Source organism: Pelobates fuscus, chromosome 13, assembly GCF_036172605.1.
Source record: "Pelobates fuscus isolate aPelFus1 chromosome 13, aPelFus1.pri, whole genome shotgun sequence".
Classification (NCBI taxonomy): Eukaryota; Metazoa; Chordata; class Amphibia; order Anura; family Pelobatidae; genus Pelobates; species Pelobates fuscus.
The window spans coordinates 72,316,031-72,333,170 of NC_086329.1; the positions used below are offsets into that span (position 1 = coordinate 72,316,031).

At 40.3% G+C, this 17,140-nt stretch overlaps 1 protein-coding gene across 1 annotated transcript in view; it reads right to left on the minus strand.

Annotated features, from left to right (window-relative positions):
* LOC134582616 (serine/threonine-protein kinase N2-like) overlaps window positions 1-17,140 on the minus strand; it is a 30,910-nt gene that overhangs the window by 2,268 nt on the left and 11,502 nt on the right. The window contains exons 7-17 of the mRNA XM_063439281.1: window positions 16,745-16,904; window positions 15,683-15,868; window positions 11,264-11,341; window positions 11,064-11,173; window positions 10,104-10,247; window positions 9,473-9,548; window positions 7,844-8,900; window positions 7,566-7,697; window positions 5,444-5,629; window positions 3,660-3,722; window positions 2,955-3,031 (exon numbers count right to left, since the gene is read on the minus strand). Of these exons, the coding sequence (XP_063295351.1) occupies window positions 2,955-3,031; window positions 3,660-3,722; window positions 5,444-5,629; window positions 7,566-7,697; window positions 7,844-8,900; window positions 9,473-9,548; window positions 10,104-10,247; window positions 11,064-11,173; window positions 11,264-11,341; window positions 15,683-15,868; window positions 16,745-16,904 (2,269 nt within the window). The remainder of the gene's footprint in view (window positions 1-2,954; window positions 3,032-3,659; window positions 3,723-5,443; window positions 5,630-7,565; window positions 7,698-7,843; window positions 8,901-9,472; window positions 9,549-10,103; window positions 10,248-11,063; window positions 11,174-11,263; window positions 11,342-15,682; window positions 15,869-16,744; window positions 16,905-17,140) is intronic.

The window sequence follows — 17,140 nt, forward strand, 5'->3', positions numbered from 1 at the left end:
GGTGAACCTGCAAGACAGTTGACTCCAGGGATATTTCCATCCCACATATGTTGAATTACCTGAGCCAGTTGCACATAGGCTCATTAAGTGTAATGCAACAATAACATTATTTTTTATATTTATTTTATGTTCAAACTGTATTACACTATTTGGAGTATTTCCCCTTACAGAGACATTTGGGATATCATATACATGGTATATTCCTTATTTTTTTACCCTTACACACCACTAGTGCTCACTATTGTGCTAAATGTTTATTTCATAGATTGATATCACACAAGTGCGTTGTCCACTTAGTTTAGTTTTTATGTCTGAATATATTTGTAAAATTGACTGATTGTTTTCACTGTGGAGATTAGCAGCACTTATCGTTACATCTACACAGCGCCTGTTTGTACCATACATCTGTTTTTTTTTTTTTTTCTATAGGGTTAAAATAAGTTTGGATAAAGTGAAGAGGGAGTTATTGGGTTCTGATATTTAGATACACAGTATAATGAGCTGTAGTAGTTATGGTGCTCAGGTTTCCCTTTAACCCCTACCAGTCTACAGTTTGAAATGCTATCACTATTATCAATGGACTGTTTGACATCACACAAGGTATTTTTGGTTTATAAACGAGGAATCCTACAAATTGGTAAAAATTAGCTTTTCTTACCATTCCACACAGCATTATATAAATAACTGCACCGAGACTCCACCAGTCAATAGATGTTGTGTATGGTTTACCGCAAACCATTTCCGGTGCCATGTAATGCAGGGTGCCACAATATGTTCTGTCTTGTTCTCCATATCCCATCCCTCAGAAAAAGAGAAAAGATAAATGTGCATCGGTAAATATACTGATAGATGTTGACACTTCCTTTCAGTCCCGCCGGAAACCGGAACCTGAAATTCAAGTTCCAGTACCGCGGTGAGCCCTGTGCTGCCGGCCAACGCTACAAGACAGATCTGAGACTTTAACTTATAACAAAAGACTAAGACAACATCAGATGGTACAACATCAGATTCCCAGTAGACAGGAATAAGCCCTATGAAGTATTGGTAATTTTAAATATTTTAGAGTGCTCTCACCATTTTATATTTCACTTTGTTTCACTTGTATATGTGTTGAGTGGTGCACATAGGTGATAGCAGCACCAGATTTTCACTTTTCCCAACACTCTGTTTCTATTGTATGATACAGATAGATGTTGCTGATATACAGTATATGTTATAAGTGATATTAGAATATTGCTGCAAGGAGTTGGTGCATTGCAGCTGCAGATTCTCTCTGTAATTTTGTATAAAGTTTTACATGGTGTTTACGAATCTGTGGCTGACAAGCCAACCAATCAGAGTGCTCTAATGAGAATTCAATGTGTGGGAAAGCCTTTATAAAGGCAATTCCCACTTTAAAGCTTCATATTGCACTAGCCCTCGCAGGACAAAGAAAGATTTATTTAAGTTGTGTCAGGTTTATAATTTTGTGGGCAGGTTTTTGCAATTGGGATTTGTAAGTGTTACATTGCAGGATGATGGATACTAAAGTAGCTTTTTTGGGGCTGAAGATAAGATTTACAAGAAAAAAAGACTTCAGAAGAGAAGTATAATTTATTTTCTTTCAAAGATATTAGTTTTAATGCCTCCCTCCCAATTTTATTATAATGAAAGGGGTTGGTAGGTGTAATTCATTGTAAAAGAGGGGATTGGGGACCCAATAGTGACAATCAATTTTGGGGGAGGGTTGGACAATGGCATGTTCAACCCCCATTGTTTAAAGGGACACTATAGTCACCAGAACAACTACAGCTTATTGAATTTGTTCTGGTGAATAGAATCAATACCTTAAGGCTTTTTGCTGTAAATACTGTCTTTTCAGAGAAAATGCAGTGTTTGCATTACAGACTAATGATAACTTCACTGACCTCTCCTCCGATAGCTGTTAGAGATCATTTCTAGGTCATGGCTGCCTAAAATGCATCCAAACATTCAGTGTCTTCTCCCTCTACATGCAGACACTAAGCTTTCCTCATAGAAATGCATGGGTTCAATTAATCTCAATGAGGAGATGCTGATTGGCCAGGGCTGTGTTTGAATTGTGCTGGCTCTGCCCCAGATCTGCCTCCTTGACAGTCTCAACCAATCCTATTGTGAAGCATTGTGATTGGCTCTGGCAACAACTTCTGATGATGCCAGCAGGCAGCTTGCTAGTCTGAGACAAACAGCATATGCACAGCTACAGCTTCAGGCTTGAATACAAGTAAGATTGTGCTATATTTAGGGTGGCATGAGGGGCCCAGGGGGGCTAGATGGTGGTTTTAACACTATAGGGTCAGGAATACATGTTTGTGTTCCTGATCCTTTAGCGCTCCTTTAAATATTTAGAGCCCCTACCCAGCACTAATGAATGTGGTGGGGACATTAGGTTCTCCCAGTATAAAATGAGTAGCCTTCCACCAACTGTCGACCTGCATTATTGATTTTTAGCCCCCCACCAAATGCCTACAGGTGGGGATACAAGGGACTATGTGCTCCCAATTATTTACTATGGACATTGGCTGCCCAGTCACTAGTTTTAAACAGTCCCTATGGCAGTTAAGGGAAGGGGGAGGTTTTAAACTTCCTTATAGTCATATGGGGATCTTAATGGTCCCCACAGGGTTTTTATTTATATATTTTGACCAACTGCAACATAATTAACCCTTGCAGTTGCCAAGGCTTTAACTATTTTCATTCTGGTTTCTATAAATGCCTAGGGGAAAGAATTTTGGAAAATTTCGCTGCATTTCTGACAAATTTCAGTCAGATGGGTTTGCCCCATTAAGTACGAAGCCAATCGGACTTTAGTGAGTAACGGTTTGTGTTTCATACATACTTTTAATTCGGTTTGCAGTTGGATGTTATCTGAAGGTAAAGTAAAATTCTGCAACTTTGTGAGAAATGACTTTTGTTTAATATAAACTAATTTTTACCTTGTTTACTAAGACCAAAGTCTGTAATTTTGGCAAATCCATCTATGTCAATTACAATGTTTTCCAATTTGAGATCTCTGGATTTAAAATACAGAAAAATAGTTTTTATTTTTTTCAATATCACTAGAGGCACTTGAATTACATGTTTTTTTTTTTTAGCCTTTTTAAAGATTAGATTTAAAGACTTAACTATTATAAGACAAACAGTTAACATAATAACATAACTAATCAATCAAACCACAGACACAGCATTTTGATCACAATACATTAAAATAACACAGATAATATTTATGGGGACACTATGTATGTATACATTTGTTATACACCTACCCTTAGAAGGGTGACTTGATGCTGTCTTTACAAAAGTGTGTCCAATTCAGGTACATATACACATAAAAAATACAGAAGATATAAAATCTTTTACCTGAATAGGACGTACTACACGCAATTTTGTTAAGACAGCATCAAGTCACCCTTCTAAGGGTAGGTGTATAACAAATTTATTGAATGATCCACTCCTAAGGTGAACTGCTGTTAGCGTTTTTCCCTTTCTATTTTACTATACAAATTTGTGGTGGGTGAAAGGGACTCCCACCAGAGTGTTGTAGCGTTTTGCAATTTACCATAATCACTACCTAAGCGCCTGCAACACACAGCTCTTTGTTCACTATGTATGTTCAACTTTATTTTTTCCTGTACACTTACCTGTGAACAATATCGTTTTGATGCAAGAAATCCAGGCCGAGCACACAACACGCCGCATAAAACCTGTAGAAAAGAGAATAAGTTAGTTTCATTTTAGGGAAGGAAATGAAGTTTTTGTACCATTGAAAATTTTGATTCCACCAATCATGTGTCAATCTGTGCTCAGATATATTTCCTGCAATGTCTTGTATCTTCTGTATTAACAGTCAGCTTAAAGGACCACTCTAGTGCCAGGAAAACATACTCGTTTTCCTGGCACTAGAGTGCCCTGAGGGTGCCCCCACCCTCAGGGACCCACTCCCGCCGGGCTCTGGGGGGAGGAAGGGGTTAAACTTACCTCTTTCTCCAGCGCCGGGCGGGGAGCTCTACTCCTCCTCCTCTTCTTCCTCGCGACGTCATCGGCTGAATGCGCATGCGCGGCAGGAGCCGCGCTCGCATTCAGCCGGTCGCATAGGAAAGCATTCATAATGCTTTCCTATGGACGCTTGCGTGCTCTCACTGTGATTTTCACAGTGAGAAGCACGCAAGCGCCTCTAGCGGCTGTCAGTGAGACAGCCACTAGAGGCTCTGGAGGCTGGCTTAACCCTCAGAATAAACATAGCAGTTTCTCTGAAACTGCTATGTTTATAAAAAAAAGGGTAAAAGCTAGCTGGACCTGGCACCCAGACCACTTCATTAAGCTGAAGTGGTCTGGGTGCCTAGAGTGGTCCTTTAATCTGTTTTTGATTTTGTTTTCAAATTTCTAGTCCACCTTAAAGGAACACTATAGGGTCAGGAACACAACCCTGTATTCCTGACCCTATAGTGTTAAATCCACCATCTAGCCCCATGGTCTCTCTAAATAGAGTAACATCATACTTGTATTCAAGTCTGCAGCTGCCTCTGACCCTGATCTGCCTGCTTGGCTGACATAGTTTTCCCATAGGATTGGCTGAGACTGTCAAAGAGGCAGATCAGGGCCAGCACAAGCCAATCACAGCCCTGGTCAATCAGCATCTCTTCATAGAGATGCATTGAATCAATGCATCTCTATGAGGAAAGTTCATTGTCTCCATGCAGAGGCACTGTACACTGTACAGCACTTTCCCATGAAGCACTTCCAGCTGCCATCTTAGGAGTGGCCAGTGAAGTTATCACTAGGCTGTAATGTAAACACTGCATTTTCCATGAAAAGATCGTGTTTACTGCAAAAAGCCTGAAGGGAATGATTCTACTCACCAGAACAGATACAATAATCTGCAGTTGTTCTGGTGACTATAGTGTCCCTTTATTACATTTGGTTAGGATGTCTAGCTTGGTGTCACGAGTCCATGAATATTGCCTGGTTTTCTGATCTCTGCAGTTTGGTGCAGTACCTCATACTGCCAACACCTTTCTGTGGTGCTGTTGCAGGCTGCTGTCCTCAGACTGAAGAGATCTGACTGTCCCCAGCAGGCCTTTCCTTAGGATGATGTTCTCCCTATTTAGTGTAGCCCAGCCCTTTCTGTGTCAATTCATTGGATTTGTTCTGGAGTTGCTCCCTGTGTCCTGCTCCTGGAGATCCTGTGTCCATAAGGTCAGAGACCCAGAGGCCTCCAGTTTCCTCAATTTCCCTTTTCTCTTGTTTTGCATTTGTGTTACCCACTTGTTTTCGTGTAGCTAACATACTTGTTATCTTTCCTCATTGCTTTGTATTTATATGGGTATTAATTTCCTACTTACAGTGATTGCTGCTGCAGTCAGCACCCTTTACCAACCAAACTGCGACAATCCGTTTCCATAATCCCAAAACTATTGTTACTTACACAGCTCTGGTTGTGGAAAATGGCTGAAAGTTGTTGTTCCTAATATCGGTCATTAAGTCCCCACCAGCGGCATACTCCATTAAAAAACAAAAATGACCCTGAGTCTGGAAACTTGCCAACATGTTAACAAGGAAAGGATGCTGTACTTCGCTCACAGTCTGTAGGATTTCCTTTTCACATATAAGCCTTGGAAATAAAAATGGAATAATTCAACTAATCACTTTTTTTTTTTGCTGTGCAAATAATAACATTCATACTTGTAGTGCCACGACAACATTTACAAGCCTAGCAATAAGAAATTGTATAAAGCTTCAGCATGGCATGTAGAGTAAACGCACATTTTTAGAATATAGTAATAACAAGCTAGAGTCATGTCTGGGTATATATTAAGATAGAGGCTTGCTAACGAGTAGCTTGTCCAGACACGGTGACAACTGATGAAGTAACATAGGGTAAGAATGCTAAATCACATGCTAAGCCATTACCCAGAGGAGTACTACTGCATCTAAAAGCTCTACCAGAGTGTCTCATCCACGCAACATAAATTATACGAAAAAAAAATACAAAAAAAATGTAAGACTAAAGTAAAGTCAATGATAACATTTTTTGACTGAACAGCTGAAGGCAGAATGGGAGTTGGAGTCCTTCAGGAATCCCAGCAAAGCTCATACAGGAGGTGTAATGGCTATATGCTGTAGTGAGTCCCATGTTTAGCCAATTCCCAGTCTCTGGATATAAAGAATAGCTGTAATAGAACGGTGAGGCAAGGCAACTCCATAGCCCCAGGCCTTTGTGTAGGCCTGGATCCCTGATCCACGGGCTTGAGAAATGACAAAGTTGAAGTCCTTCCCATCTAAGGGACAGCAGAAGAGTGGTATGGTTTATCGCTGATTGCTGGTGTGGTTGATGCAAGGTGAGTAAGCCCTTATTGACCTTCAGCCCAGGAGTATCGTGGAAACGAGGAGCAGTTGCTTGCGGTTGAGTAATGCCCACAGGGTCCTGTCACCATCTCGCGTCTGTCGCCTCTGATCTCGAGATCGGGAATTCAGCCGGGACAGTTTTTCTCGGGCTGTTAGCTTAGGCCAGAAGTCGTTAAAGATAGCTTCCAATATTATCATAGAGTGCTCAACGGGGTCACTCCAGGGCTACTCTGTCATATTTACAGCATGCCCCTGATGGGAGAGTACCTCCACCATCCTGCATTCAGAGTTGCGTTCCAATACACTGCTGTACGATTCCAGACAGGTGACAGGTAGCGCAGTGGGGACCGGGATAACCCCCACCAGCCCAGGGGGGACACAGTAGGTCTTTGCAAGAGAGTTGTGCTTCACAGGTCAGAAGACTGGCCGCCTCTCCTGCCTGGTGCCTTCACTAAGCCTCATCGGCTCCGCCGGAGATAAAGGCATCGGCACCTCTAAAAACCGGACCGTACCATTCAGTGTTAGCAGCTGGTAGGGCACCGAATGTGTTGATTGTGAATGCAGATTGCCTCAAGAATAGGCTTAAAATAGGAGTATTGTGAGGAGCACTGTCAAGATGCAAATAGAAACATGGAATGTGACCAATAAGAACCATTCGGCCCATCTAGTCAGCCCAATTTTCTAAATACTTTTATTAGTCCCTGGCCTTATCGTATGGCTAGGATAGGATTATGCCTATCCCATGTATGCTTAAACTCCTTTACTGTGTTAACCTTTACCACCGCAGTTGGAAGGCTATTCCATGCATCCACTACTCTCTCAACAAAATAATACTTTCTGATTTTATTTTTAAACTTTTGTCGCTCTACTTTAAGACTAAGTCCTCTTGTTGTGGTAGTTTTTCTTATTTTAAATGGCAACCAGCTACCATGAGGCATAGGCCTTGCCCCCAATTAATCACTTTTTTAAAGGCAACTCTTGCACACAAATAAAAACTGACAAATAGTATCACCATCCAAAAAAATAATCAAAAAATTAGGATGATAAGTACCCTCCATTTACTGACCTTGGGACTCTTTTAGTTCCAGTTATGTCTTGTTTTTTTTGGGCTTTTAAAGCAAATTTGCTCTTTGTACGCTTGTACTCAACAAGCAGAACCTGAAATGCAAAATACATATATATATATATATATATATTGTTACCTAGCATTTATCTTGACACCTTTTATATTGAAAGTGGAATTCACACCATAACCCACCTTTCCAAATGCTCCTCTTCCCAGCACACAGAGACAATCAAAATCCTGAATGCTCAGCCGAGCTCCTTGCTGAATACTGCAAAGAAAAGAACACGTTTTAAATATATTTAAAATTACATACAGTCCCCTCCCCCATGAAAAAACAAAGACCCAAAACAAAATTCTCCTATAACACACAGTATACGTTAACAGCATTGATGAGAAAGATGAATATCTCAATACCCAGCTGATGATGATGGATTTTCCACATCTGCTTCTGCCAATGGAACAGCGTCACGAACTAAACCCTTTGGTGGTCCAGTGGTTTCTTCTGCAATGTTATCAATATCAATAACTGCATCTTTCTCTGTTGATGTTTGGATGTTTTTTTCCATATCAGTAGCAGCACCAGGTGGTGATGATTCCACTTTCTTATTGTCCACTGCTGACACTTGAGGCGTGTCAATTACTACAGCCTGCTCTGGAGCTGGTTGGATTATCTTTTCTGTATCTTCATCGTCAGCTGGCAGCAATGGCTTCATGCTCTCAGAGTCCTCTACTGGTAGTGATTGAGGATTAATAGCTGCATCCTCCTCTGGAGGTGGTTGGATTGTCTTTTCTGTATCTTCATCGTCAGCTGGCAGCAATGGCTTCATGCTCTCAGAGTCCTCTACTGGTAGTGATTGAGGATTAATAGCTGCATCCTCCTCTGGAGCTGGTTGAATTGTCTTTTCTGTAATTTCATCAACAGCTGGCACCGATGGCTCCACGCTGTCCGTGTCCTTTACTGGCAATGGAGTAGGGTCAGTAACTAAATCAACTTCTAGAGCTGGTTGGATTGTCATTTCTAGCAAGCTTACAATAGCTGGTGGTAATGGTTCCATGCTCACAGAGTCCTCTACTGCTACTGGCAGTGGAGCATTGTCAAAAATTCTAGCTTCCACTGGAGGTGGTTGGATAGTTTCTGTACTAATGGTGTTGATAGCTGGTAGTGTTGAATCCACATTCTCAGTGTCCACTACTGGTACATTGTCAATAGTTGTAGCTTCCACTGGAGGTGGTTGGAAGGTCTCTTCTGTAATGGTATCAGCATCAGGTGTTAATGGACGCATGCTCTCAGTGGCTACTGGCAATATAGGATTGTCAGTAACAACATCTTCTTCTGGAGCTGGCTGGATGGTCTTTTCCGTTTCAGTATCCACAGCCGGCGCCGATGAATCCACGCTCTCAGTATCCGATTCTGGCAGCGAATGAGCATCAATAGCTGCATCCTCCAGTGGAGCTGGTTCGGTGGTCTCCTCTATAAAAGTAGCACAGAACATAACTTGAGTATTGTATATGATACACAGAGATCTATAATGGATTAATTGCTTACATCATAATCCAAAAACTCTAAAGTAAAAGCATAAGAAAAAAAAGAAGGAACACAATCTCCAAGCCTAGAACTTTATTTGAATGTATTAATTGTGAGTTATGGTTTATAATATTACAATAACCAATAATACCAATGTCGTTAATGGGAATGGCATCCAGTGAAAATGATGATCTTCAGGTAGGTATAAGTAATTTAATCTGTGTATACTGTATATGTTATAAGATGTACATCCTGCAGTATGGTTGTTAGAATGGATGTATATGTATCAGTTTCTCTACCTGTAAGATAATGAAATGTGAAACCCCACACTGGTTACTGAGTGCATTCACACTGCTTGACAAGCTTGATGTGTTCTATCACACTGGGGGCTAGTACTGGGGTACAAGGGTTCGCCGCTTGTCAGTAACCAATCAATAATCATTTCTGCCTGATAGATGCCTTTAAAGGCCCATGGGCAGTTTGCTATTTAATACGAGGCATGTTAAACATACACTTACCTTGTTTTGAGGAGATTAATTTCTTAATTGTTTGAAGCTTTGGCCTTTTCTGGGTGAAAGGACTGGAAAACGTCACCTATTCCAAAACAAGGTGAAAGAGTTAACTGCAGGAAGTAAATGATAATATCTTATTTTGCCAAACCAACATAAAAACAGACACACAAATGGAAAAGTAAACAGCTTCAAATCTGTTCTTCTACAGCTAATCACAATAAGTGAAGCCCTTTATTTAGACAGTCTATAACTTAATATAGTGTCCTTTATCTAAAAAAGTCAAAGATTGCTAAAGATGCTATAAGTGGTAATGTAGGTAATATGACGTATATACAAAGGTTTATTCAATAAATGGCAAATTGCATGAATTGAAAACAGAGTCCCTTTAAGCTAAAAATCCAAGTTACTACTATTGCTGACTTAAGGAATGCTTTCAAATCACCTATTGTTACCTAAGTTGTGCATTTCAGTTTACACTTCAGTACAGTTTGATTTATATTTATACACTTATTCACTAAGCGTGAAAATCCACTATCTTTTAATTGTAAAGTTGTGTAACGTAATCATTCTTTTGTTTTCTGTATTATTACATTAAAATATAACTATAAATTTATCGTGGCCAGAGATTGGTTCTCACCTTGATGAAAAGGGTGCCCTGTGGTTCCAGTTGTAGACACAGTTCCTGTTTGGGGTTCAACAGGAATTCTTCCAACTTCAGAGTCTTTGTGGCACACAGTGATCTCTGATCATGCCAATATAAGGATATTTCTAGCTCCCGAGACTATGTAAAAATTAAATGAACAATAGTTATTTAAACAAAAAAAGTTTTGGGCCAATCATGTTTTCGTAAGGAACCATTTCCACACATTTAAACCACATTTTACCATTTTCACATAAAAAAAAAAAACAAAATTATTTTTCAATATATTGAGGTTAGTAAATGAATAGATATAAATTTGTTTAAAGTGTTATATTCTTTGCCCTATTACTAGCCACACTACTAGTCTTCCATGTGTGTGCTTGACACAGCAGGACTTGCTCACTTTGAGAGATTAATCGCAGTTCATTCCAGGTCAGGTGTACAGAGCATTAAGCAGACCCAGAAGTGGTGGGTATGTAAACATAAAATCAGTTTGCACCTATAAATTTTCTATCCACATGGCAAGCTTGTTTATTGGGGAAAATAAGCAATTAAACAACGTGGTTAGTTAATGCTTGACAGAATGCCTTTAACTAAAAAGTTATAAAAAGTCAAGGTGGCAAATGTTTTCTAAAATATGCAATATATCACAGATTGTTTAACCCCTTAAGGACCAAACTTCTGGAATAAAAGGGAATCATGACGTGTCTCACACGTCATGTGTCCTTAAGGGGTTAAAAAATCCTTTAACAATATCTAGAGAAAGATAAACTAACCCAATGTTAAACAACTCTACATTTTAACTGTCTGACACATTAAGGTCCTAAAAGGTTTAGAAAAAGGAGTTCAATTAGACAACTCTTTACAGGATTTGAAGATTTATAACGTATTAATTCTACCTGGGGCCAAAAATGAATTCAAGCTAAAAAAAAAATAATACACGCATGCCATATGTACCTTATCTAAATCCAGTTTAAATGTCTTATTCCAGGATGGGTTAGAAACAGTTTTCCAACTTGTTGAACCCACTGGAATATGATCGATCTTCAGCTGAGTACGGACTTCACCTGTAAGGAAATTTCAGGAACTCAACTTAAAAGGCTAAGAGTATTTTAATTTAAAGAACATTTCTACGTAGCTTTGGTCAATACACAGACAATATAAAGGTTCATCTATTAGCTTTACACAAAGCTCTAGAGGTTTGCTTTCATCAAAGGAGTCTAATCTCCTGTATTCTGTAAAAAAAAGCAAAAGAAAATAAAAAACTAGACAACTTTATAGTCAGCCAGGTAATACAGTCTGAATATAAGCAAAGAGATATATGTGAAATAACACTAGAACCAATTCACTAAAAACATGTTGAAAATGATGTTCCTGCTGTCGGTCTTTTTTGTCTAACAAATAATGTAAAGAATGGAGTTTGTACGATGAGTGAGTCCAAGTTTATATTTGGGTAGAGTAGTTTGGTGTTGACCTGCTACAAATTTTGAACAGGATATAGATCGATATTGTGGTTTTGATTTTCATTTGGATAGCGATGTTTATTGTAAATACATATTGGCCACAGATTTGGAAGAATTGTTTTACAGAGGTGTCTTCAATAAATAATTTGTGTAACCAATCCAATAGAATCAGGTAAGTGAGTTTACGATAAATAAGGCCATTGTAGGGCATAAGGCCCGTCTACCAACTTAAAATGTAGTTTGTGAGCTGCTGTATAGAGTAATGTTAAAAATGTCTTATTATGGAACAATGGCCATCAAACGATCTGAACAGGTGTTCAATGTATAAAGCTTCTTTTACTTTTTAAAACTACTTTGCTATACATTGCAACACCTGTACAGATTGTTGGCTGACTAAAACGGTCTACTTGGTTTTTTACTTTGGAGCAGCGCCATTTTTTTTGTAAATCTCAAGACTGAGATATCTAATGGATTTCCCTGATTCTGAATAGTCTCACTACGCTAACACGTGGAAACCTACAGCATGACAACAATGTGGGACTAGGAGGTTTCCCACTGCAGCCTCGGTTTGGCACAATGGAAGAGGTCCCATGCTGCAGTCTTGGTTTGGCACACTGGATTAAGGAGGTACCATGCTGCAGCCTTGTTTTGGCACACTGGATTAAGGAGGTACCATGCTGCAGCCTTGTTTTGGCACACTAGATTAAGGAGGTACCATGCTGCAGCCTTGTTTTGGCACACTGGATTAAGGAGGTACCATCCTGCAGCCTTGTTTTGGCACAATATATTAAGGAGGTACCATCATGCAGCCTTGTTTTGGCACACTGGATTAAGGAGGTACCATGCTGCAGCCTTGTTTTGGCACACTGGATTAAGGAGGTATCATCCTGCAGCCTTGTTTTGGCACACTGGATTAAGGAGGTACCATCATGCAGCCTTGTTTTGGCACACTGGATTAAGGAGGTACCATGCTGCAGCCTTGTTTTGGCACACTGGATTAAGGAGGTACCATCCTGCAGCCTTGTTTTGGCACACTGGATTAAGGAGGAACCATCCTGCAGCCTTGTTTTGGCACACTGGATTAAGGAGGTACCATCATGCAGCCTTGTTTTGGCACACTGGATTAAGGAGGTCCCATGCTGCAGCCTTGTTTTGGCACACTGGATTAAGGAGGTACCATCCTGCAGCCTTGTTTTGGCACACTAGATTAAGGAGGTACCATGCTGCAGCCTTGTTTTGGCACACTGGATTAAGGAGGTACCATCCTGCAGCCTTGTTTTGGCCCACTGGATTAAGGAGGAACCATCCTGCAGCCTTGTTTTGGCACACTGGATTAAGGAGGTACCATCATGCAGCCTTGTTTTGGCACACTGGATTAAGGAGGTCCCATGCTGCAGCCTTGTTTTGGCACACTGGATTAAGGAGGGACCACCCTGCAGCCTTGTTTTGGCACACTGGATTAAGGAGGTACCATCCTGCAGCCTTGTTTTGGCACACTAGATTAAGGAAGTATCATCCTGCAGCCTTGTTTTGGCACACTGGATTAAGGAAGTATCATCCTGCAGCCTTGTTTTGGCACACTGGATTAAGGAGGTACCATCCTGCAGCCTTGTTTTGGCACACTAGATTAAGGAGGTACCATCCTGCAGCCTTGTTTTGGCACACTAGATTAAGGAGGTCCCATCCTGCAGCCTTGTTTTGGCACACTGGATTAAGGAGGTATCATCCTGCAGCCTTGTTTTTGGCACACTAGATTAAGGAGGTACCATCCTGCAGCCTTGTTTTGGCACACTAGATTAAGGAGGTCCCATCCTGCAGCCTTGTTTTGGCACACTGGATTACGGAGGTATCATCCTGCAGCCTTGTTTTGGCACACTAGATTAAGGAGGTCCCATCCTGCAGCCTTGTTTTGGCACACTAGATTAAGGAGGTCCCATCCTGCAGCCTTGTTTTGGCACACTAGATTAAGGAGGTACCATGCTGCAGCCTTGTTTTGGCACACTAGATTAAGGAGGTACCATCCTGCAGCCTTGTTTTGGCACACTAGATTAAGGAGGTACCATCCTGCAGCCTTGTTTTGGCACACTGGATTAAGGAGGTCCCATCCTGCAGCCTTGTTTTGGCACACTGGATTAAGGAGGTCCCATCCTGCAGCCTTGTTTTGGCACACTAGATTAAGGAGGTACCATCCTGCAGCCTTGTTTTGGCACACTGGATTAAGGAGGTCCCATCCTGCAGCCTTGTTTTGGCACACTAGATTAAGGAGGTACCATGCTGCAGCCTTGTTTTGGCACACTGGATTAAGGAGGTCCCATCCTGCAGCCTTGTTTTGGCACACTGGATTAAGGAGGTATCATCCTGCAGCCTTGTTTTGGCACACTGGATTAAGGAGGTACCATCCTGCAGCCTTGTTTTGGCACACTGGATTAAGGAGGTCCCATCCTGCAGCCTTGTTTTGGCACACTAGATTAAGGAGGTACCATGCTGCAGCCTTGTTTTGGCACACTGGATTAAGGAGGTCCCATCCTGCAGCCTTGTTTTGGCACACTGGATTAAGGAGGTATCATCCTGCAGCCTTGTTTTGGCACACTGGATTAAGGAGGTACCATCCTGCAGCCTTGTTTTGGCACACTGGATTAAGGAGGTACCATCCTGCAGCCTTGTTTTGGCCCACTAGATTAAGGAGGTACCATCCTGCAGCCTTGTTTTGGCACACTGGATTAAGGAGGTAACACCCTGCAGCCTTGTTTTGGCACACTGGATTAAGGAGGTACCATCTCGCAGCCTTGTTTTGGCACACTGGATTAAGGAGGTCCCATGCTGCAGCCTTGTTTTGGCACACTGGATTAAGGAGGTAACACCCTGCAGCCTTGTTTTGGCACACTGGATTAAGGAGGTCCCATCCTGCAGCCTTGTTTTGGCACACTAGATTAAGGAAGTATCATCCTGCAGCCTTGTTTTGGCACACTAGATTAAGGAGGTACCATGCTGCAGCCTTGTTTTGGCACACTGAATTAAGGAGGTTTTCTTGCAGTTTATACTCCACATATATTGAAGTGCTACAGTTTCCTATGAGGTTTGCTACATAGTCCCTCCTGTGTTATACACCCCTGGGTATGACATTATGTCAAGGATTTTACTGGTGATCTGATAGGTGGGCCTATCTTATTTATATATTTTTTGTCACACTATTCCATGTTTTCTACTATACAGTAACGTTTGTGTATTATTGTATTTGTTTAATACTATTAGCATTTATTATGAATGTACAGGATTACATAATAATGTACTGTTATATATCACAATGTCATTGTTAGATACATGTAATAATAATATTTAATGGCAATTAAATGGATGAGAAAACTAACCCAAAACAGTGCATTAACAAATAATCAGGAAAGTCCAGAGCATAAAATTGAAAGTCAGGCTGTGAGCTGTGTTCAAGTCTCAGAATGGTAAAGCCGCAATCCCAAAGAAACAATGAAATCATCAATGAGTAAAGTAGTCGAGATCTCGTCTACTGATTAGATAAGACGATAATGTAAGGGGTGTTGTGAGCCAGTATTCTCCCCATGGACCAGGAGGATGTTTCAAAAGGCAACTTGTAACTTGTTTAGAGGAGGATATAAAGTTGACAGATAGGATTCCCAGCTTGAAGAATCTTTGGTAAATGTTTCCTTCACTTTTAAAGTTTAGAGTCACTTCATTCAGAATTTGTAAAATAATTTGGTGGAAAAAGGCAATTGTGGAGGGATATCTGGAAATATGTTTTGTAAAACTGATCTCCTTGACAACACTTTCAGTATTGTGATTGATTGGCAGGGTCTTTGTGAAGGACGGAGAATCCTATTAGATAATAATATTTGTATTTCGCCTCCATTCTCCCCAAACAGGAACATTGCAGAGTTAAAGGATCCAAGATTCCTATACAGACCTTGTCTAACCATGACCAGTCAAATGTTACTGGACTATGATTATAAATTCTGTCAGTAAATGGTGGGATATGTAGTTTAACAATTGTAGCAGGGAAAGGTTCGATACCCCAGATATTGAGCACTGTTATTGAGCGTCACTGTACACATAACGGGATTAATAAGATAAAAATCACTGTACTAGAAAAGTCAAAAGTCTCTTGGATGTTCTGATTGCTGCCACGGTTGTTTCTTCTGATCCGGTTCATTAATAAGAATCTTCCTCGACGTGGACTCCTGCCAGGGAGAACATCTGACGGGTCCTTTAGTCTGCCAGGTACATTCTCCAGAATACCGTGACAGCCCTTTACTCGCACTTTCAGAGTACCTGTCAAACAATCAGAATAAATATTGTAACAATGGCTATTACACTTTCACATTGATGTTAAAGAAAACTTTGTGTTTGGTCTAAGTAGCACACACAGAATATGAAATGATTAGGCAGCTTTTACATCTTTATCAGAATATAAATCAACCAAAACTGAACTTACAAACAGATAAAAACTCAGTAACTTCAGTTAGTCCCTGCTTGGTAGTCAGACAAGGTTTATCTCACTGGTGCCATTAGAGAGGAAACGTATACTATTTGCATTATTAGATATTTCTAAACACTCACAGGAGTAATTCAGAACCAAAATGCAACAAGTCCACGCTATACAAGTTGGAACCCCTCTATGCAAAGTGAACAAGGAGTCCACGTCTGGATTAACCTTTACACTTAGTGGGACTCTAAGATAATAAAAAAAAAAAAGTAAAACTGAATTCATGAGAATACCAAAAAAGTGCAAATTCTCAGTAACATGTCATTTTCACATATTCAGATGATTATAAACTGTGTCTTAGACAGTAAGTAAAGTCATTTATCTAATTTCCCATTAGTAAAATATTCCTCAAAGTGTAATGCTTAACTTGTTTACTTAGTTTATGCTATTAATTCACTCAATAAAAAGTTATGCAGAAAGCTAGCTCAGTACATTTGGAAGAATGATGCTAAGAGTTACATATTGTTATCATTTAAAATGTCACCGGTCACATTTAAACTTGCATACACGTCACATAGAATAAATCCTGCTGGAATATCAGTAGGCTAACTGTGAGTTTCCTCCAGTCAGACTTCACACAGATGGAAACATGCTCGGATATTTCAATGTTAAATATTCTTGTTTCGTTTATTCCCAGATCTTTCAGAGACAAAACAACTTACCGGTTAGTGCTATGGACTTGGATTTGACTGAACCAAGGGACAGTTCCTCGGTGGTTATACTCTTCCTATGGTGGCCATCAGGAAGTTCTTTCACTCGTTCCTGCAAGGAATATTTAAGGAGGTCCAGCTTTTCATTTGACGCCTGTAGTATTGATTGTGCCTGTTAAAAAGTGAAAAAAAAAGATAAAGGATCAACAGAACGACAGACATTATCTGCTGGCAAAAATATCTGGAAGCTGCTGTCTAACATGAGCTGATGTTCAAGGTTAGACACACAAGTCCTACAAGTGTGGCTCATACTTTCACTGTATTTATAAAGGGTGTTATAATTCCACATCATGTTCAATGTATAAAACTCCGGATTAATCACTAAAGTCTGAAATCTGAACTGCAAAT